We start from the raw sequence: 24764 nt of genomic DNA on the forward strand, positions 1-24764 counted from the left end.
CCTGCTTTTTATTTTCTCTATAGTACCTAATAGAATGCCGAATAAGTATTCTGTTCTTTTTCGTTACTAAATTGTTCACCATAGTGTTATTATAACCTTTAGCCTAGGCAATACGTTTTATGATAGTTAATACTTTGTTATAAACGGTTACATTCAGTGGTACTTTCAAAAGTCGGTAAATCATAGAGTTATAAGCGGCCATTTTTTTGCGTCTATGGATGATATGAAGTGGAATGTATGGTTTGGTCTGTTGCTGTATGTTTACGGTAAATGTATTTATTTAAGAATGGGATGGAAGAAGATCAATGCCATCGCTTGTGTTGAAAGTAAATGCAGCAATCTGAAATCCGGTTTTGCGACATCGGAAACGATGAGGTTTAGAAGCACTGGATTGACATCGTGTGACGCTTCCGATTAACATCGACACTGCCGTGTTCAATTACTTTGCTGATGTACACCATCGGACCTTACTTAACATGGGAATTGAAAGTACTCAAACAGCAATACTACTGTTACATTAGTTAATGACATTTTCAAAGAACACTCCATCTAATACATTACAAAGAAAGCGTACCTCGTTTAATAAATCATCCATCAACAATTTCTTGTAACTTAAAATGTGCTATTCAAACAAAATACCCCAAATGGGTGTGGTAAAGCTTTTCTCAAAAAACTCAAAAGTTCTTTACAAAATGAAAATAATTGTAGTATTTTAGTTGAAATTGTACTAGGTTTTCCAGGTGATTTATACCGGTCTTCGACACTGATGTTAATTTTGACCGCAATAAAGAAGTTGGAATTGTGTAGTCCTCTTAGAACAAGAAGCTTTTTAATTGTAATTAGGCTAGTCTGTAAGAACCTTTGCGCTGCTTCCGGAGTGACAGGATATTCAGGATGGGTAAGATTAGGGGGTAGGTGCCACCTCCTATCGAGATCCATGAGGAAGAATTAGGGCACTATTCTCAAATTTATGTCTCCCCGGAAGAAGGGAAGGCCAGCTCTGAACCAGCATCTCTAGTCAAAGCAGGCAGGTAGTTGCACACCCTTGTTGAGGCTAGCAAGAACCTCTGAGGTTAGGGAACAAACCCCACCAACTCCAACAGTCATCTCCCGCAGTAGACTAGACCTATGGAACTGCCCTTGAACCCCAGAATTTCGACATTTGCGGTTTGTGATGTGCAGCTCCTGGACATCCATAGAGTTGCCCAGATTTAAGTGCCACATCGGTTTTGCTGTGCCCAGTGGTGGGTTCAACTGGATGGTATAAACCAGCCAGAAGTGATCCCTGATGGGTATGGAATTCCCTCCAATTCCTCTTCGATCCTATATCGCAGTGTAATATGAACACGGCAAACATATTAAGTGTGTTATTTTTTTTTAAACAAAACATCGTTGTTGTACCATAGCCAGAAACAAAAGGTTTTCAAATAAGAATGTAAAACATGAGGTCAGTAAACCGGAGGTTCATTTCAAAACAGTTAGCGGAAGTCTCCTACTGCAAGTCAAAATAGTCATTATTTCATTTTCAATTGAACCTGTAAACTATTATTTCATTTAGATTTGACTTGAAGCGTAATTCAAAAGGCTATTTATTTTTCTAATGCTTTCAAAATCATCCAAACGTAAACGCTAACCCGATATTCTATTTAATGGGTAGGTTTCAAAGCACGGTGTTAAGCAGGAGTAATAACCATCATCATAAATAGCGACGCGTAAGCTATTGGTGTGAGGTCTAGACTTATCGATTCATTAGTTGCAAGCAGAGGTCGGCTTGTAATAGTTGGCGGTGACTCAAATATGTGTCATTACTCCGACTGGGGACCCACAGTTACAGCATAGCGATCTATTTTATCGGAAAAGAGAAGCAATATCGAGGACAAATACCAATATCCTAGTATTATTTATTTGTTGAACGTGATCAAATAAATACTAAGTTATATTGTGCAGTAACGTTATGTCTAGTACTACGATTGTGCTGGCATGCGATATGGCATGAGGTGCTCTGACTTTGAAATTTGACAAAGTTTTTAGTTATAAACCATTTTCTATTTCTCCATATCAATTTCAGCCATTTTTCAATATCATATTGAATTTAGTACATATGAACGTGTCCCGTCGCACGATTAATCTCGTACACAATTTTGTGAGATTTTTTTTTCAAAAAAATAACGATGGTACCCTAAAGTTTTTGTGCATCTGCAACTTCATTATGTCCGTTTCGGTGGCCGTATTATTTTGCAACGCACAGGCCTCTACCGCACTGTAAAAGTATAGATCAAGATTAAAATTTATAATTACATTTGTTGTAATTTTTAAAAAACAACTTGTAATTTCCTGCAGCGATTTTTTCAAACATAGTTTTATTGACAACTGGAAGTATATTTCCAGTCATATAGTATAATAAAGTTATATAACTGTTTGTATAGTAAATCCAATATCTTTCTTTATTATTGTGAGTTCAACATAATTATGTAAACACCAATCCTTGAATATTTATCAAAAACAAAAAATCTCGAACCGATTTTGATATGCGATTTTGGTATATGTCATTCTAGTTTCAAGACCAAATAAATAACCTTTTTGCTATTTTAATTTTATGATATTTTCTGCTTTCTGGCATTATAAAATCTACACGATAAAAGACTAAAACATTTAAAACCTGGCATATTTCCTTCAATTAAGTGGTGGAAAAAGTAGCAGTTGGTTTCAAAACCATATAGGCAACACCGTGAGTGTTTGTAATTCACATGAAACCGTAATTCCGTTATCAAGAAAGAACTACAATTAGAAACGTCTCAGAAAGCACGGTTTGTATTCTAAAAATCATGTCATGATGATAAAACTCTTTATTGTGCAATCTATTGCTGTGTACAAATTACTTCATAATTTGAATCAATGGTATAAATAGAATTCCTATTAATAAATTCCAATAAATACTACTATTTAATTCGTAAATATATCTTTACCTTATTAGATTTGACTTCCCAGTCAAATCTAACTAGCTTATTACTACTAATATTTTTGTCTAACATAGGTTATGCAGGAAATTTCTTTTCGTACGTATAAAAAACTAAAAAAAATAAACTTTATAGTGAGATTCATGAAAACACCAATATATAAACAAGGCTTTGCTACAAAACCAGAAAGATTGGTTCTGTTTAAAAACTAGATAGATTGCAAATAAAAAATTTATTTTCTTTAAAAAGTGTTTACAGATAAAGAGTTTAAACATAGCCTAGTCATGCATTACATGTAATCCTGCTACAAAAAATAATTAATTTTATTTGTTTTCATGAAAAACTTCTAAAGTTTTTTCTGATTTTTAAACCATATGAATAAAAAACGTGTGCAATACGGGATGAAAATGTTTTGGCAATGTTGGCATCAATGTTGCACGTAACTGGTTTTACTATCAGATACGTTCATTCACAGGGTAGGATGCATCAGAGGCATCAGAGCACCACCTGAACACATCGCAACACGTCTCAGCCAGATGATGAGTTATCACAGAGCCATCTACAGCTGGCTTATTATCACCAGATCGTCTTGACGCAACGTCAATGCGGTTGTCGGGTTGTGCTAGACGACCAATGATTCAATTAGGCGACAAGTCAAGATCAAGGTGGAGATCCAGAATCACTTCACGGCAATTAAAAATACCTACACATATTCTTCTCTGTCACTAAAATATGGCAAATGTCACATTGTAATCCCTTTCTTTCACGCTATAACACGGTAACTGCCATCTGTAAGCAATTCCTTTGATCATCTATTTTCCAGAATGTACACAAGAATCTTAAACATTCATTCGTATAAGTTTCTGTAAAACTCCTTCATGTTACTGTCACATTATGTTAATTCCTTTAAACGTGAACCACTGTCATATTCACCAGCCAGAAAATTTGTAGATACGCCTTTGCAGATAAAGTACCAACAATTATTTTCATGGCATCCACCCTCTTTCTTCTTATTACACCAACCTGTTCAACTACCTAAAAACATTATTCTACTAGGTAAAAAGTAGAATTTTGGGACAAAATACAATCTATATAATTCAAAATTCACAATTTACTGACAAATATCACTTTGAATATCTGCATAACAGTAAACCTCTTTTTCCATGACAAAATCCCCATGATTGTCAGAATCCGTATGGAGTTTTATTCCCTTCCCAGACGGTTTAATATTACACAAGAAAACTTTATATAGTATGTATGATTTCAAATGTTAACATTTAGTGTTTCTCCTCTACCCTCATGAATGAATTGGTGTGGAGGGATTAGGCTTGGTATATCATTTAACTTCTCAGTAACCACCATAAGTTGTACTACTATGAGTCAGAGGTAACTAAAGCCTATTCAGTCTAAGACAACCAAACACGAGTAAAGCTCAATCTAAGTAATGGCAACCGCAGGCTGTGTCATGAAGATTCACACAATAAAATAGTCCATTGTGTCATGGAGTTCAATATTTCATCTACCATTATCTATGTCTTTGAGCACAAGTTGGCTTTAACCCATTCCTCAGTCAAAGGCACCTGAACACGAGTAAAGCTCAGTCTAAGTAATGGCACCGCAGGCTGTGTCAAGGAGATTAACACAACAAAGTAGTCCATTGCGTCATGGAGTTTAATATTTAAGCTACCTTTATATATGTCTTTGGGCACAAGTTGGCTTTAACCCATTCCTCAGTCAAAGGCACCCGAACACGAGTAAAGCTCAGTCTAAGTAATGGCACCGCAGGCTGTGTCAAGGAGATTAACACAACAAAGTAGTCCATTGCGTCATGGAGTTTAATATTTAAGCTACCATTATCTATGTCTTTGGGCACAAGTTGGCTTTGACCCATTTCTCAGTCAAAGGCACCCAAACACGAGTAAAGCTCAGTCTAACTAATAGCACCTGCAGGCTGTGTCACGGAGATTTACATAATAAAGTTTTTCCATTGAGACGTGGAGTTCAATATTTAAGCTACCATTATCTATGTCTTTGGGCACAAGTTGGCTTTAACCCATTTCTCAGTCAAAGGCACCCAAACACGAGTAAAGCTCAGTCTAACTAATGGCACCTCCAGGCTGTGGCACGGAGATTTACATAATAAAGTTGTCCATTGAGACATGGAGTTCAATATTTAAGCTACCATTATCTATGTCTTTGGGCACAAGTTGTCTTTAACCCATTTCTCAGTCAAAGGCACCCAAACACGAGTAAAGCTCAGTCTAACTAATGGCACCCGCAGGCTATGTCACAGAGATTAAACTTAACCCTTTACAATATAGTGGTACATTGAGTTGATTGTTTGCCAGGAAAACATTTACATTGAAACAACCAACGCTGATTTTTGACAGATTACTGCACACAGAAACAGTGTAGAGACTGGTAATAAAGCTATATCTTCAAACATACCGAATCATCAAATATGTGTGTATGTGCATAATAACCACTTTGAAATAAAAAGTAAACAATTCATACAAGTACCAACAGTTTAATGTATATACCTATACGTCTTGTTGTATTTGTATTGCAAAAAGTATTTTCATTTGGTTAGGTACGACATTTCTTGCTTTTGTGAGGGACTAATTTTTATCATATTGAAAATTGTTTAAAGTTTTGATATAATTTTTATTACATAAGAGCTCAACATTGTCATATTGTGAAATTCATATATCAAAAACAGCTATTATATACTAATTTACGTAATTATTGTTTTTACAACAAATTACTTACACATTTACAACATTTGAAGTTTGCTCACTTAAACCTTTTTTTATTTATTTACCTAATCTTGTTTAAACAAGGGAGAATCTATGTATAGCTAAGTTTTGAGAGTGCTTTTAAAAATGTAAAATATTTTCTGTGTTACTAAACTGTATGTACTTATACTGGAACTCATAAGTATATCACCGTGTGTGATTTAAGGAAAGATGTTATCTAGAATATAAATATTTCTCTGCATAAGACAACTTTTTTATATTCCAAATAAACCGATTGTTTCTGTATCAATCTGGAACTGATTACTCAACTCAGTAGACTATGCCGAGTAATCAGTGTGCACAAGTGTTGATGTTATCATTCACTTCTGTGTAGTACTGATTACTCAGCGTCTATGACTTCCATCACCAGAATCATTTAAACGTAATTGTTTGAAATTTAAAACAGAACCATCTTTATTGACATTTAAAGAATGAGAATTGTTTGTTCTTATTCCGATAGCAAATTTATTTCTAGAATTATTTATATAATTATTATTCAGATCCTTATACACGATAAACCGTGATAGAGAAGTTCTAGAGATTTTTAATATGGAACATATTCCGTTTGTCCAAACAACGCTATTGATTTTTGGGTCGGTCAAATGGCAGGTTTGCCTGTTTATCAGTCTGCCCGTATTCAAGATCCTAGAGACTACAACATTCGTATATAGCTTCCTCTTAATCCAAGAGAGAACTTTATTGATTTTGGGGTCAAAATTTCAAAGGGAAGTCCGTCCGCATGTCTGTACTTTGGTCTACCCGAATGTGCAGTAACCCTTAATAGAAATTTCACATAAACTTGAAACTTGGTATGTAGGTCCGCTTTACGTTTTGAGTAACATGTAATAGTATGCATTTTGTGTAAGTTTGAGTAATAGCTTGAACTATTTTTAAAATATGATTATAATATAGAGGACGATAACATGTCGACGATAATTTCAGCTGAAGGCAGAAACAAATTAAACGAAGCGGCGGAGACTGCAGTGCCATCTGTCTGTGGAGATGTGTTCGGCTGCAACTTGATCGTACTCTTGTTGTCCCTTGCACAATTTTAGTGTGGCATATTAAATTAAAAATCACGGAACATTCCCTCACTTACCATTTTACTTCTTAACAGCTTGACATAAATTATGATTGTTATAAAGTTTCTTGATATAATAGTAGTAATTGTTTAAAACAGAAATATAACTTTTTAAATTATATAAAATTAAAAAAATACATATCAAATTAAATAAATTTGATAAAGAATGAATGGATTAATTTATTGGAATAAATAAACTAGATGTCGCTACTATTTTTCTATTCAATCTAAAAAAGTTTAGTAAAAATTGTTTTTAGGCAACAATATTATTTTCTTACATATGTTGACTAATTAAGATACATTTTCACAACACAAACTATTATTATATAATAATTATACATAAAATATATATTCAAAAGTATGTTCAAAAAGATTAAATGTAGACTGTGGTCAATATGAATTCATATAAGAAGGACATTATTACCAGTGCCCTAATGTCACCATGGCAAAGGAGAAAAGGAACTACTATCGAAGCAAATGACTCTTAATTAACTGATAACAGGCAATTGACGATCGAACAAATGCTCTTAACAATATTGATATCCGACACCCAGAGTGTTGTAACTCTGTAAAAACATTTGTAAATAGTAACATTTATCAGTAATTAACCCAGAATGTTGGTTTGTAAATTCATTTTTAAATCGTATGTTTTACTAAATTATTAACTTAAATACCAACATGCCGAAGGCAATGTCTACCACAAATAGTAGATTAATGAATGCAGTTAAACATTTAGTTATGAAACAACTAAAAAATAAAACAAAACATCAAAGGATGCGACAAAACGTAACGAGTCAAAGGGTTAAATCGTCACTTTGCTGCCCTTTGACAGTATGACCCTAAAATTAGTAGCGTTCTTTCTTAGAGAAACAGGAACTTATGCACAGAGTCTCAAGTCTCTAAGATCTTTATATCAAGGTCTACTGCACAGATTGAGAGAATTGCTCTTAATTAATAACGAGCAGTTAACGATCGAAAATGCTCGTAACGATAGTGATACCCAACAATCCAATTCTTGCGTGATACATTTTTATAAAATCGTTTGTTAAATAGTGACAGGCCAAGAGAGACCCAGATATGAGATAATATTGGCAATAAAATTGACAAATAGTATAGTACCCACTCCAAGGAAATTAACTGTATCACTATATTGCCAATAATATTGTGCAATATAATATTGTACATCTATCTCCCAGGAACTCCATTTTGGCAAGGCTATCTGTCCAATAACTCTTTCGAAATTAATTCGTTCGAAAGAGAAATCCTGGAAAACTGTATTGTATTATTTACATCTTGGTACAAAGGGGTAAATATACTCGAGGGCTGGTATATTTTAAGCTATAGGATAGGATATACGTGTATTTCATGGCGATGGTTTTTACCACTTAAGTACATTGTATAGACATTGTATAGATTTTTACATGGCTACCTAGAGCTGTTAGTTACTGCAATCTTTGAAAATCACGTTGTTCTCCTTCAGTACGCTTTAAATGTTTTTGTCCTGTAAACGACAATAACGAATTATATTTGTAAATATATTGCAGTAAAAATTGATTATCAGTGATTTTTACATATCCAAACGTATAATCGGGTAGGAGGGGCATTTTTAGCCTTCTGTATCCCCCAGTAGAGTTCATTTTTGGCTTATTTATGCATTCCAGTTGAAACTAGGGGAGCAGCAAAAACTGGTTGTTTATCAGGGCAAACCTCAAGAATTTCCTCGAGCGGCACACCGAATAATTGCAAATATCGAGATAGTGGGTAAAAGGATTAATCGATAAATCACAAATATAGAGATATTGAAAGGATTAATCGATACATATATAGAGATATTGGGGTAAAAGGATTAATCGATCAATCGGCTAGTCTACTACGGAGGATAACTGTTAGATTGTTTGGAACTCTCTCAGTGTTAAAGGCTGTTGCTAGCTTAAACATAAGGGAGTACTGTTCCCTGCCAGCTTGACTGGAAGATGCTGGAACAAAGGTAGCCTACCCTTCTTCCAAGTTAACATGACTGGGATATAGAGCTCTTTATCTCTCCTCATGAGATCTTTGCAGGAGGCGGCCTCTACCACCAACTTTGCCCATCCTGAAAATCTTGTCACTCCGGAAGCAAGTGCAAAGGACATTTTGGGACAAAATATAACGAGCAGATTCTTAGTTTTTTTTTTTTTTTTTTGTTATCTTAGGACAGGAAGCTACACTTAGCCATAAATTACACTTAGCCCTGTAAGAGCCTTAGTTCTGCTTCCGGAATGACTGGATATTCAGAATAGGTAAGGTTAGGGGGTAGGGGCCACCTCTTATCGAGATCCATGAGGAAGAATTAGGGCACTAATCTCAAAGTCATGTCCCCCCAGGAAGAAGGGAAGGCCAGCTCTGAACCAGCCTCTCCAGTCAAAGCAGGCAGGGAGTGGCACGCTCTTGTTGAGGCTAGCAAGAACCTCTGATACTTATGGAACGAACCCCACCAACTCCAACAGTCATCACCCACAGTAGACTACACCTACCGAACTACCCTTGCACCCCAGAATCTCGACATTTACGGTTTGTGATGTGCCGCTCCTGGACATACATAAGGTTTCCCAGATTTAAGTGACACATCGGGTTTTGCTGTGCCCAGTGGTAGGTTCAACTGAAAGGTATAAAAAAGCCAGAAGTGATCCCAGCTGGGTAAATGCATACCGGTTTAGGAAGTGTGTGATTAGTCGAATGTATTAGTTGTATTTAAGCTATGTTAACAAGGTTTAATTACTCGTAACTGTATTCGAAACCACATATTCAGAGTTCATATTTCACTCATATTTCAGTGAAACAAAGTTGAAGACGACGACAGTGGAAAACTTCAGTTGACACACTCGCGTGACATCAGGAGGAAGAAATATTAAACCTCTGCATTTATTGAAACAAGCTCGTTACTGAGGGACGCTACGTTGTAGTTGTGAACAAGTCAGAGTTTCAACGAAATTGGCGTTCATGTTTCCGATAGAACAGTTTTGTTAGGTAATTGGTAAATGTCACAGCGAGTTTATCGAAAGTGCCTTTGTACTATTTTACATTGAGGACAATAAAACAGTCTGATTTATTCAACCGTGCCGCACCGTGCAGCACGAACCGATATTAAGTTGTAACAAAGGAGCTCATTTGTACTTTAAAGTACGGTACAATTCCAGTTGTTTGAATCAATGTTTATCCTATTACTTGTAATTAATAGTTTTAACCACATTTCATTACTGTTTTACAATAATGTACAAAGCGATCTGATAAAAATCATAATTCGTTTATATAGTTATGGCATACAAAGTATAAGTACAACATTGCGTACGACATCGCTATGACAAATGAAACGACACACGTGTTTTACGGGTACACACGGTGTACTTATAACTAATGTCATTGCGTACGACATCGCTAAAGACAAATGAAACGACACATGTGTTTTACGCGTACATACGGTGTACTTATAACTAATATCATTGCGTACGACATCGCTATGACAAATGAAACGACACATGTGTTTTACGGGTACACACGGTGTACTTATAACTAATGTCATTGCGTACGACATCGCTAAAGACAAATGAAACGACACATGTGTTTTACGGGTACATACGGTGTACTTATAACTAATATCATTGCGTACGACATCGCTATGACAAATGAAACGACACATGTGTTTTACGGGTACACACGGTGTACTTATAACTAATGTCATTGCGTACGACATCGCTAAAGACAAATGAAACGACACATGTGTTTTACGGGTACACACGGTGTACTTATAACTAATATCATTGCGTACGACATCGCTATGACAAATGAAACGACACATGTGTTTTACGGGTACACACGGTGTACTTATAACTAATGTCATTGCGTACGACATCGTTATGACATATGAAACCACATATTTATTGCACGGGTACATGCGATATAACATAGTTACGTAAGACATCATTATGACATATGAAACCACATATTTATTGCACGGGTAAATTCGATTTGACATAGTTACGTAAGACATTATTATGACATATGAAACCACATATTTATTGCACGGGTACACACGGTGTACTTATAACTAATGTCATTGCGTACGACATCGCTAAGACTAATGAAACGACACATGTGTTTTACGGGTACACACGGTGTACTTATAACTAATGTCATTGCGTACGACATCGCTAAGACAAATGAAACGACACATGTGTTTTACGGGTACACACGGTGTACTTATAACCAATGATATTGCGTACGACATCGTGACATGTATTGCGCGGGTATATACTATGAATTACAACATAGGGTACTACATAGATATGCTATACGACATATTTAGACATATATCGTCACTTAGATATGTAACATAAGATATGATTACGACAAAATATGCCATAGGTGATAACCATTTGTACGATACGATAAAAATGTAACATAGTTATGGCATAGGCACGACACGGGTTTGACACAAACTTGACCTGATGCAGTAGATGTATGTTTGACATTGGATATGTCCTGGACATGTGGTACGACATAGGGTGTGACGCTGGTATGAACATAGTGTGAAATAGAGTATAGTATGAGTATAACGTAAGACGCGACATATTTATGAGGACGGATACAACATGGGAATTACATACGACATAAACTTATCAAAACCTTTTATATTAGTTTGCAATATTATTTTCTATTTTATATAGTTTCTATAACTGATATTTAGTATGGAGTAGGCCTACGTTCTATATTTAAAATATTTTTTCGAAGGAATTCTACTCCTATACCTGTGAAAACCTACATGTTTTTTGTTTAAAGCTGGATGACATCATTAGCCATGATATTAGCCATGATTTTACTTAACGTAGGCCTACTAATTGTTCGAAAAGTTCAAACTCTCTCTCCGACCTTAACTTTTGAGGTTGAGCATATCCTTGGAGATATGTAATAAATACCACTTGATCGCATTATAGAACAGGCCTACCCCTCACAAAAGTTGGGGTGGAGAGCAACTCAAAAATATTAATGAAATGACCCATCAATAAAGATCTTGATGAGACAAAACCAACGACACCAAGAAAACCAAAATTGGATTTATGTATCCAAAATGGGTGCCGTTCAATCTAAATTAAAATTCTAATTTCCAGCAAGACGCTATGTTAGATGGAGTCAACTTTTGATAATTATTCGTCTTACATCAAGATGTATAAAATGACAGTTCCCCCGTGGGGTTATTGTTGAATATTACTTCAAACCAAAAATGGTAGCTTATGGAGGTTTATTCACATTAAGTAATAACCCGTCGTTTGATACCTCATTAGTAAACGTCACTACTTGATGAGAAAACGCAAAAAAGAGTGAGAAATGGGTTAAGTGGCTAAATATTATTTTAAACACAATTAATAAATTTGTTTTAACTGGTATGGAACTCAACAATGTGTTGTTGTAAAAACGATAAAATTGTTTGCAAAATCCAATCTACTATTGCACCAAGAGCAGAGCTTTCGATAAAAGCTATGTTTACTGTCGTGTATGTGGATAGAGAAGTCATTTTCTATGTGCAAATGGCGGAGCCCAGAACGTGTTTATTCAAGAAATAGGTTCTACTTCTTGGTTGTATATATTATTCAAACTATTTTGAATATTTATGATCACAATTATAATAGTTTAGAAAACGTGATGGTATTTGAAGTATATTTACATTCTATTTTAAGTGAAGAACTGTCTGACAAAGACATATTGAAGGCTTAAACAACGTATTTACTTATATTACATTTACTTGTAGAAGGTCAACCGTTTCTATCCTACATCGACTTATTGCGACATCATTTCTTTATGTAAATAAGAGAACTTTGTATCTTGCAAATTTGTAAAACAAAATTTATTTTACAATTATTGTTAATACGTCAATCATCTTAGGAGATATATCTATAGTTCTACTGTTTACAGGCCAATATGAATATTCATTAGTATACGATAGCTGTTAATTTAATCCGTTGTTAATATGAATTTTGTTTAATTTCCACCAAAGTGAAAGGTATAAATTAAGAAATGAATAATCGCGAAAAGAAGATAGGAGAAGAAGACATAAAAATAGAGATCATTCTTATATTTTATCACAGAACTTTAAGAACCTACTTAACTTCATAAACTCTGTATCTTGCAAATTTTCAAAACAATTTATTTTACAGCTTTGTTAAAACGTCAACAATTTCTACAGTTCTGCTGTCTACAGGCAAATGTGAATACTCTTTAATACACCGGTGCAGTAATGATTTCTATAATTATGTAAATTAAGCGATAAAAGAAATGTATTTTCATGGTTAGCATGTAAATTAGTACTAGAAATTATTTAAGACATACCGTTGTGTTATGATAGCTGTTAATTTAACCCTTTTTAATATTTAATTTCTTTTTAATTTCCATTAAAGCAAAAGGTAGAAATTAAGAAATGAAAAGAGTACGAAAAGAAGATACAAGAAGAATGCATAGAAATAGAGATCATGACTACAATTCAATAAGGTACTCCAGGGACTGACTTAACTTCGTGAGCTCTTGTGGTAATCTAAATCCTACTATTAAATCCTAATCAACCAGTCATGTGTAATAGATTTGAGAACGAAGATTAAATCGATTATCAAGTCTATTACCAGTTATGTGTAATATACTTGAGAACGAAGATTAAATCGATTATCAAGTCTATTACCAGTCATGTAGTCATGTGTAATAGACTTGAGAACGAAGATTAAATCGATTATCAAGTCTATTACCCGTCATGTGTAATAGACTTGAGAACGAAGATTAAATCGATTATCAAGTCTATTACCAGTCATGTGTAATATACTTGAGAACGAAGATTAAATCGATTATCAAGTCTATTACCAGTCATGTGTAATAGACTTGAGAACGAAAATTAAATCGATTATCAAGTCTATTACCAGTCATGTGGTCATGTGTAATAGACTTGAGAACGAAGATTAAATCGATTATCAAGTCTATTACCAGTCATGTGTAATAGACTTGAGAACGAAGATTAAATCGATTATCAAGTCTATTACCAGTCATGTGTAATAGACTTGAGAACGAAGATTAAATCGATTATCAAGTCTATTACCAGTCATGTAGTCATGTGTAATAGACTTGAGAACGAAGATTAAATCGATTATCAAGTCTATTACCAGTCATGTGGTCATGTGTAATAGACTTGAGAACGAAGATTAAATCGATTATCAAGTCTATTACCAGTCATGTGTAATAGACTTGAGAACGAGGATTAAATCGATTATCAAGTCTATTACCAGTCATGTGTAATATACTTGAGAACGAAGATTAAATCGATTATCAAGTCTATTACCAGTCATGTGTAATAGACATGAGAACGAAGATTAAATCGATTATCAAGTCTATTACCAGTCATGTGTAATATACTTGAGAACTAAGATTAAATCGATTATCAAAATCTATTACCAGTCATGTGTAATAGACTTGAGAACGAAGATTAAATCGATTATCAAGTCTATTACCAGTCATGTGTAATATACTTGAGAACGAAGATTAAATCGATTATCAAGTCTATTACCAGTCATGTAGTCATGTGTAATAGACTTGAGAACGAAGATTAAATCGATTATCAAGTCTATTACCAGTCATGTGGTCATGTGTAATAGACTTGAGAACGAAGATTAAATCGATTATCAAGTCTATTACCAGTCATTTGTAATATACTTGAGAACGAAGATTAAATCGATTATCAAAATCTATTACCAGTCATGTGTAATAGACTTGAGAACGAAGATTAAATCGATTTTTTTTCTTGCGCTGATTTATCCCTGATGTTTAGTAATTGATAGATGAATGCGAGAGATGAGTGTTACAAGCAACCTTACGGTTGAAAGACTAATTCAGCCACGTAACATCCAATATTTATGCGCATGAGCTTACAGTGGACACCAACCAATGCACATGAACTCTATCCGTATATGTAATTTTCCAATTATGTAAATTTATATCAAAATTTATTATTTGAAATACTGAAATACGTTAGTCATTGTTTTCCTATGCAAAATAATGAATCGCCATTCGACTAATAATTTACATAATAGTTACGCTTCGGAGTTATTTTAGATTTAAATGTAAATTTAAAAATAACAATTAAGCATAAATAAAGAATTATTTTAGTAGTTTTTTTTTTATTTTGATAAACACTGGATTCTTCCCCTTTCGCAAATGGACAGATGAACACATTCCCGGTGGAATCCGGTCTGGTTTTTACCTTTCAATGTGTTTGACACAAAGAGGAAGAAAAGTGTTAAACCAGGCTGCATAACGTTTTAACCATGTAGTTGACAAACTCCATTCTCACCCTGATTCATATCTCATTTATCTCGTAAGCTTTGGCATGTACTCTAGAGTTTACTTTATAATTTTGGTTGGAAGTCATCTTCCGTGAGATCGCTAATAACATCTGGCTGGGCTATCGTGCTATTGAAAACTCTAACTCTGGCAGAGCTGTCCTCCGAGGAACTCGATTGGACGTGGAGGGAGTCAGGCATCATGCTATTGAAAACCTAACTCTGGCAGAGCTGTCCTTCGATGAACTCGATTGGACGTGGAAGGAGTCAGGCATCATGCTATTGAAAACCTAACTCTGGCAGAGCCGTCCTCCGAGGAACTCGATTGGGCGTGGAAGGAGTCAGGCATCATGCTATTGAAAACCTAACTCTGGCAGAGCCGTCCTTCGATGAACTCGATTGGACGTGGAAGGAGTCAGGCATCATGCTATTGAAAACCTAACTCTGGCAGAGCCGTCCTCCGAGGAACTCGATTGGGCGTGGAAGGAGTCAGGCATCATGCTATTGAAAACCTAACTCTGGCAGAGCCGTCCTCCGATGAACTCGATTGGGCGTGGAAGGAGTCAGGCATCATGCTATTGAAAACCTAACTCTGGCAGAGCCGTCCTCCGAGGAACTCGATTGGGCGTGGAAGGAGTCAGGCATCATGCTATTGAAAACCTAACTCTGGCAGAGCCGTCCTCCGATGAACTCGATTGGACGTGGAGGGAGTCAGGCATCATGCTATTGAAAACCTAACTCTGGCAGAGCCGTCCTCCGATGAACTCGATTGGACGTGGAGGGAGTCAGGCATCATGCTATTGAAAACCTAACTCTGGCAGAGCCGTCCTCCGATGAACTCGATTGGACGTGGAGGGAGTCAGGCATCATGCTATTGAAAACCTAACTCTGGCAGAGCTGTCTTTCGATGAACTCGATTGGGCGTGGAGGGAGTCAGGCATCATGCTATTGAAAACCTAACTCTGGCAGAGCTGTCTTTCGATGAACTCGATTGGACATGGAGGGAGTCAGGCATCATGCTATTGAAACCCGTAACCCTTGCAGAGTTGTCCTTTGACCTTTGACCTCCTTTGATAAATTGGAGACAGGCCAGAAAATATAAACATACAATATAAACTACTCTTGTACAAGCAGTTGAGCTGCTTGTCACACTGGATTCTTGCGTTCGAATAAAACCAGAATCTGGGCAAAACCCACTTTAGCTGGAGGCATTTTCCACCCACTCGGCAATATTTTTGTGGGTCAAGGTAGTTTACCGTCATGGACAAGACAGGTTTTTTGGAAATAAGGTACATTAGCAAAATTAATCTTGAAGGCCAAGACCTCACATGCAGGGAACTTCGCAAGTTTGGTTATTGAGGAATATTTCAAGTATAAGAAAATTATAGAATTTTAAACAAATATCTTTTTTACAATTTTGTGTAGAGTATAACATTTTGTAACACTTTTTTGTGTTGTAATTTATAACGCAATAATACTTTTAAATTAGTGACTGTGTTCTGCTCTCAAAAAAATGTAGCACAAATGTAAAAATAAAACAAACATAATGAGTGAAACGATTACTATTTTAGTAACGCGTGAACGCTCAATCTTAAGCTAATCTTAAAATTTCTATAAAAAATTGGAACAGCACTAACCAGCACTGATATCACGGCTAACCTCAAAGTTCGCAGGTCAGCTCCAGATAACAGAGTGAATCACGACCAAAGTCCGACAGTTACAGAAATTGAAGCCGCTCTTGTAGGTTAACCTGGATTATCGTAACTCTCACTTGATCATGATCGAGGAATATGCTGAAAGTCTACTTATAACGACCTGGAAGAGTTGCCATCAAATCGAAGGATAGCTTTGGGCTCACCTCAATTAGTATTCATATCACTTAGCCGAGGGATACACATGTATGACGTAATATTTTTAGTTGATTCATAACTGACTTCGATGTAAAATTCCACATAACAAGATCTTAAAAAGTTCTTGAACTTTTATATTCCATCATTTAAACATCCTTCAACCAAAAGTTTATGAAATGGTAAAAACCTTTAGTGTCTTTGGAATAATGAAGAATGCAAATTTTATGTCCCAAAATTTACTGTTGATCTTTCTTATAGTACACGAGCTATAGTCTCTGAAGATACCCTTGGCTAATCCGGCTCATACCATTCTCCCTCTCAACTTTGACAGGGAACTTTTCCAACCAAACATGACACAACGTACTTATAGTGTATCTTTTATTGCATTCCGTATCAATTAAAGTATAAGAACAATAGAACTGAAGATGGTTGAGTGTTACCTTGGAATATCCCTCTCCTGCTTGACCTTTACCGTCCAGTTAGAGCCAATAAAAGTATACATAGGTTCTCTTATTTTATTGCAACACCTGTCACGTTGATATTTCTTTTATTGACACGTTAAGAGTACCACATGTTCCTGAACATGCTTCGCTGAAGTTGAAAGCTTCTAAGTATACCTACAGCTCATTTCATTCGCGATACATTACATTCTGCAGATAGATAGATACACAGTCAGAAAATAAATTTTGCCAATCTTGTCTATATAGAAATAAATTTTCATGCAACATTTTAACTATCATACACTATTATGACTAGCAATTGCCTATAGAGTATAGAGACTATCACGAACAAACACAGTCAACGCCCCATACCGAGGTGCACTAGACGTGTACTAGTATGATAATTTGGGTTAGGCCACACTAACGCCCAGCTAAATCCCATACACTTGCACGATCATCGAAATCTATGGTTTCTACACAAAAAAGAAGCTCCTTACAAAATTTTAAGTCTATAGGTTAATTCAATCTCGTGCCAAGAGGCAGAAGATAAATTTCGCCAACCCCCTGAGTGAAAGGCTTCACAAACGCTCAGCCAACCACAGGACGGGTATTACACTATCGGAAGAAAGTTAGTCCACATTACTTCTCTCACTTTATATTCAAATCAGAACTTGATTAAGTTGCTAGACCAAAGTATCTTAAGAAAACTAAGAGGTAACTAACCTGCCACAACCAGTTCTCCAATTTCACCTTAACAATTTCACTGCGGCTCTATTTTGAGTGATAATAAGTATTTTAATAAGACAGGAAGTGCTCTAGGGTGTCTGCCGCAGTCAACGTGTTACACTACTGTACAATAACTGTCTAGCTATAATACACGTTTACAAATACTGCACAATAACTGTCTAGCTATGATACACGTTTTTCAACTAATGTACAATAACTGTGTACTGTAGCTACAAAACCATTTTGCAACTTCTGTACAATAACTGTCTAGCTATAATACACGAAGTTACACAGTACAATAACTGTCTGCCTGTATTAAACGTTTTTTTCAATAACTGTCTAGCTATAATACACGTTTTTCAATTACTGTACAATAACTGCCTAGCTATAAAACAAGTTTCAAATACTATAAAATAACTGCCTAGTTATAATACAAGTTTTTTTAACTACTCTACAATAACTGTCTACCTGTATTACACATTTTTCAACTATTGTACAATGACTTCCTGGCTATAATACACGTTTTCAACTAATGTACAATAACTGTCTAGCTAAAATACACGTTTTTCAAATACTGTAAAATAATTGTCTGGATATAATACGTGTTTTTCTACTACTGTACAATAACTGCCTAGCTATAATATATGTTGTTAACACCTTCACTGTGGCTCTAGTTATGATAATTATTTTAATAAGACAGCAACTAGGTCATCTGTCACAGTCAACGTTTTAACAGAGAAACTTTTTTACAGTGCAACTTTTTTATTGTGAATATTTTATTTGTATAACTATGTGGTGACCGATCGAATATCATTGTACTTAGAGATAACCTGGGAGCAACTAGTGCAGCCAGTTCCACCTATTGACCTTGTCTGAGCAATTTGTTCAAACGTAATACGATAGAACATATTATTATTGTGATAGACTCATTTTGTTTGCATACAGGGTGGTAATCAATCGAGACCACAGTGACTGTCGATAACACCAGGGCCACTCGTCGCAGCCAGTTCCACCTATTGACCTTGTCTGAGCAATTTGTTCAAACGTAATACGATAGAACATATTATTATTGTGATAGACTCATTTTGTTTGCATACAGGGTGGTAATCAATCGAGACCACAGTGACTGTCGATAACACCAGGGCCACTCGTCGCAACCAGTTCCACCTATTGACCTTGTCTGAGCAATTTGTTCAAACGTAATACGATAGAACATATTATTATTGTGATAGACTCATTTTGTTTGCATACAGGGTGGTAATCAATCGAGACCACAGTGACTGTCGATAACACCAGGGCCACTCGTCGCAACCAGTTCCACCTATTGACCTTGTCTGAGCAATTTGTTCAAACGTAATACGATAGAACATATTATTATTGTGATAGACTCATTTTGTTTGCATACAGGGTGGTAATCAATCGAGACCACAGTGACTGTCGATAACACCAGGGCCACTCGTCGCAACCAGTTCCACCTATTGACCTTGTCTGAGCAATTTGTTCAAACGTAATACGATAGAACATATTATTATTGTGATAGACTCATTTTGTTTGCATACAGGGTGGTAATCAATCGAGACCACAGTGACTGTCGATAACACCAGGGCCACTCGTCTCAACCAGTTCTTCCATTTGACCTTAATAGGGAAACTTGTTCAACATCATAAGATTTTTCTTTGTATACCATAAGCTGCTCAGTGGAAGACTACATACCAGCGTCTGGGTTTACTGCTGGGTCAACCTACTTTAGCCAATTCTCCCAGTCGACCTTGGTGTTTCAACATATTTAGAGGTGATCAATTTTTTTGTTTATCTAGCAGAGTTGAGAATTACAGTCTCTGGCAAGAATACAGAACAATTTGATTCAGCTAATTCTTGCATTTGATACTGACGAAGGAAAATGCTTAACAACACAGGAAGGTGCAACATTTTCAGCTCAACATTTATCCAATCCTTTTAATATCGGTGTGGTTGCTAACTAGTATGAGTGATTGAACTGTCTGATTTTACACAACATATACAGCTGTCAGTTTCGGTAGCGACTAGCGAAAATCACTTGTACTTAAAGTAAATATAGGTTTGTTGTCCCAGAGTACCCAACACAGGTACATAGTTAGGCTATTGAAGTGTTTCTCATGAAGACGAAGGGAAAGGAGACCATAAAAAAGAAAGGATTAATCTCCATCGTCTAATCCACAATGTTCCTCGTGGGAATCTTGATGCTCACGAATCTCGTGTGTACTACATTTTGTAGAACTCTTGTTGGCTGCATTGCGTTTTACCTTCGGTTCTGGATGTAATTTCGGTTGAATATTTGCATCCGCCCTTAACTTGATAAGCCCTTAAATAAAATTATTATGAGAATGAGTGAAAAAGCAGTGTATCAAAGATTAATCAATTCTGTAACTCTAACGGAAACTTCATAATTCTGTTAATTTAGTTTAATTTAACCATTTTTGGTGGCGTTATTGGTGCCTCCTACGTTATTAATGGATCAAATGTCCTTAGAATAGCGTTAGTTGTGACGTTGATTTTGCGGATGTCAATAAAGCGTTTGGCTGCGTGAGCCGTTGCTAAATTTCGGCAAATTTATGAGTGTCAGATTAGTTTCAAGAGTACGTGAAGGGCCACTTAACGAAATGTTTGAAAGGAACTGAAGTGGCAGGTGAGTGATTGTGGGTTTATTGCGTGGGCTGCGATGTAGGCAGCATCCGTTCCTGTCAATTTTGTTTTTCCGGGCTCTACATGGTTTGGTGGTTTTATGGATGCCTTGGATGGTTACGGTTATGGTAAGCGGACAAGATGTTTTGATCTTACAGGAGACCTTCATTTGATTGATGATGTCAAGGGACTAGAGACAAATATGGATAAGTATAAAAGAAGGCATCAGTACTGGCGATGATTCCAAAAATATTTTTACGTTTAGTCAATTGCATCAGCCGACAATTTTAAGAGAACAAAATTTGTTAAGGACCTAACGAATGCCTATGGAAATTCGTTTGTTTTCCAGATGATTTTACATTATGATGTATTCAGGAATTACGTTCTCTTAATTTACTTCAAAGTCAATTTAGGAACGAAGACATTCGCCTACATCTGGATCGAACAACGAAGCTCCAACTGAAACTTAGCGCTAGAACATATTCCACTCCTATCTCCTTCAATGTTTCACAATGAATATCAAAATTATAAGTTTGATAACTTGACCCACTATGTCTTCTATAATATAATAATGATGTTCCAGATGTATTTCCAGATCTATCTTGTAGTCGTCACAAACTAAGAGTCCTGGGTCCAGAATTTTCTAACTTGAGACGGTTAATTTAACTTCATAGAATGATTCTACCCAAGAAAAATGCGGGCTAGAGTACATCACAAGAATGGTATAACTGAATACAATGGTTGCTCCTATCCTACGTGTGAGAGTTGGGTTCACGTTTATTACAAAGCATCTAACTGAGAATGGGCGGACTATACAACTTTACAGCTACAGAGATTGATGCACCAGAGCTCTATGTTGTAACTGTTTACAATGGTTACTCCTATCCTACGTGTGAGAGTTGGGTTCACGTTTATTACAAAGCATCTAACAGAATGGACGGACTATACAACTTTACAACTACAGAGATTGATGCACCAGAGCTCTATGGTATAACTGAATACAATGGTTGCTCCTATCCTACGTGTGAGAGTTGGGTTCACTTTTATTACAAAGCATCTAACTGAGAATGGACGGACTATACAACTTTACAGCTACAGAGATTGATGCACCAGAGCTCTATGGTCTAACTGAACACAATGGTTGCTCCTAACCTCCGTGTGACAGTTGGGTTAACGTTTATTACATAGCTTCTATCCGAGGATTGGCGGACTATACAACTTCACAGCTATACATATTGATGCACCAGAGCTCTAGAATTTAATTGAGGATCTCATTCAAAACAAAGTATTTATGCACATGTAAATTTTAGTACAGGCATAAAATCCTTATAACAGTTTCAAGAATATCACTCGATAATTTTAATTTAGTAATTGTTTTTATCAATTGTTTGTACGTTTAGTATAGAAACTATCAATGATTGTTAAAATTGTAATATTTAATTTTTTTATATTTAGTGGGTACTATTTTAAAATTATTCTTGTATTTATTTTTTGTAAAGAAATTATGAAACAGGTTAAATATTTTAAAGAATACATCGTGCACTATCTCTAACTTGAATACATTTAGATGCATTAAAAATACATCTCTGTAATTCTTTCTAGAAGTCAAAGCTTTCTTTGTTTCTTTGAGTAACATGTTCTTCAGATGAGCCCTTTTGAGCTTGTCATTCGAAATCATAAACATTTCATAAAATATTATTTCTTGCTTTCAAATAAATTATTCTATACTAAAGAAACAACGTATTGTATGTACAAACTTAAACTCTAAATCGTACACTTGCATATCATTAGTTATAATTTAAGTTAAATGAAGGGCATTAATTAGATTGTTCAATTTATAATTCAGCATTACTCAAAGCATTCTCAGCAAAGCAATGATTGCAGTTAATTAGATTGTGTTAAAGGATAACAGCTCCGAGCTGAGCGCCTTCTATGATTGCTAACTGTAAATTGCACACTGATTACGATCTTAGCTACTTTACAGCCTACAACACGTCAGGGGCTTCTCACTCACCCAAGGTCTGTAAGAGTCCGCCTGCTCTTGCTCGTGGTCCAGGTCATCCTCAAAGCCTTCCTCCTCCTCACTCCTCTCCTCCAACTCGTCCTCGGCATCCTCTATCTCCTCCTTGTGCTTATCCCGTTCCAACTTCCCACTGAGGATCTTCGCCCAGCGCTCGCTGTCCAGGGGCGACAGGGTGCTGGTGCCTTCGAGGGAGTCGTCGTCCCAGAGGGAGTTCGCCGGCTCCGCCGGCGACTCCGTGACCGGCTCCTCGTCGAAGTCGTCGAAGACGTCCTTCAGCTTGGCGCTCTCCGTCGGTCTGGTGGACATCGACCCGGAGTGGCTGTCCAGGCGGTTCATGAGGCGGTCCAGGTTGTACTCCGATGAGTGACTCCTAGAGTGCCTGTGCCTGTGGTGAGTCGCCTCGTAACAACAGGCACCCGCCAACAACGCGAGTACCAATGTCAAACGCAACAGAGCCATCGTCGGAACACGCGACCCAACACGGTAACCACAATTAGAAATAATTACAATAAAAGTGGCGAGCGTAAAGCGAAACGGAAATAAATCCACTACATCACAAATTAAACACAAAAAACCAAACACTATTTTTGATCCAAAGGAAACAAAAACTGAACACGACACAAATTAACAGAAGAGAATTGAACGGTACAGAATTTGCAATTCGAGTCGCAACTACGAGCAGCACAATCCGGCGCGGTGGACGCACGACCACACAGCACAGAGGATAGGAGCGCACTGAGCCTGAGAGGGGAGCGCGGCGTCCGCGACTCAAACTCCGCGGCACGTGCCCCCTCCCCCCTCACACCCTCCCCCCCTTTTTCAGACATCCCGCGTCATATCGGCACACTTAGCGAGCCGCTCGTCGGTGATTTGCGGTGTTTACCTTTTCGAGTGTAAATTACCGGGACCTATGACTGTTCCATGCCGAGGAGGTTAATGAACTACGATGACAAGTTAACTTTGGAGCTAAACAGTTCAAACCTTACCACTGCCCATCGAGACAACCGTATACCGTGCAAATGATCGTGCACGATTAAAACTGGGTTCGTCGTTGTACTTTTGAAAAATAAGCTGCCTCAAAGACTGTTACCATTTGGGTTACCATATTCGCGTTCTTACCATGTAACACTCACCTACTGAATATCGATTACACACAAGTTTGTTACGGTAGGTTTCAGGATTTGAGAGCCTCACTTAGAAAAATGCACAGATCAATCGCCGGCCATTGTAAAGGGTAGTCAGGTGTAAAATTGGTATTAACAATTTATCGACACAGAGAAACTTCGTAAGCTTATACAGGTGATGATTTAAATTAGTAACCTTAAACACTACACTAAAACAATGTATATTGCACCTTGTATATAATTAACTGTTTTAAATGCGTGGATTCGTAAATAAATCGTCCATGGAATTTTAACTCTACGTTGATTTAGTTTATTATTATAACTTCTTCCAGCTAAACTTCTTTTCGATTTATCAAATAAATTAAACTTACGATTCAACAGTATTTTATCTCATCCAACACTCTTACTTTAAATCTATAAAATGACACGAGGATCTTGTTAAAACTGAATCTAACCTGTGCAGTCGATATGGTGGTATTAATTCTTTGTCTTATTTGGGGTAATTCTCCGAGAAAATTCTCTACAAGTGGCAACACTGTTCCATAATGTTCAGCCTGCAATTCCGGCGTATTGTTTGTAGTAAAACCAAAAACGAAGTTGGGTTTTTTGTGCAATTTTGAAGTCATATTTAAACCACTAGAGTTTCATTACATCATTAAAATACCTAACATTTGATTTAGCGATATATTAGTAATGAACACAAAAGTGGAGTAAAATTAATTAAACGTGTTATGCTACTTTAAAATTGATTCCGAATTA

The 24764-nt window shown here is 36.3% G+C and overlaps 1 protein-coding gene across 1 annotated transcript in view; it reads right to left on the reverse strand.

Moving 5' to 3' along the window:
* Positions 1–23639, reverse strand: part of LOC124356580 — a 337667-nt gene extending 314028 nt beyond the window's left edge. Inside the window, exon 1 of the mRNA XM_046807663.1 lies at positions 22873–23639. Within this exon, the coding sequence (XP_046663619.1) occupies positions 22873–23340 (468 nt within the window). The 5' untranslated portion in view covers positions 23341–23639. The remainder of the gene's footprint in view (positions 1–22872) is intronic.
* Positions 23640–24764: the final 1125 nt, after the last annotated feature.

This window comes from Homalodisca vitripennis, chromosome 3 (genome assembly GCF_021130785.1).
Source record: "Homalodisca vitripennis isolate AUS2020 chromosome 3, UT_GWSS_2.1, whole genome shotgun sequence".
Lineage (NCBI taxonomy): Eukaryota > Metazoa > Arthropoda > Insecta > Hemiptera > Cicadellidae > Homalodisca > Homalodisca vitripennis.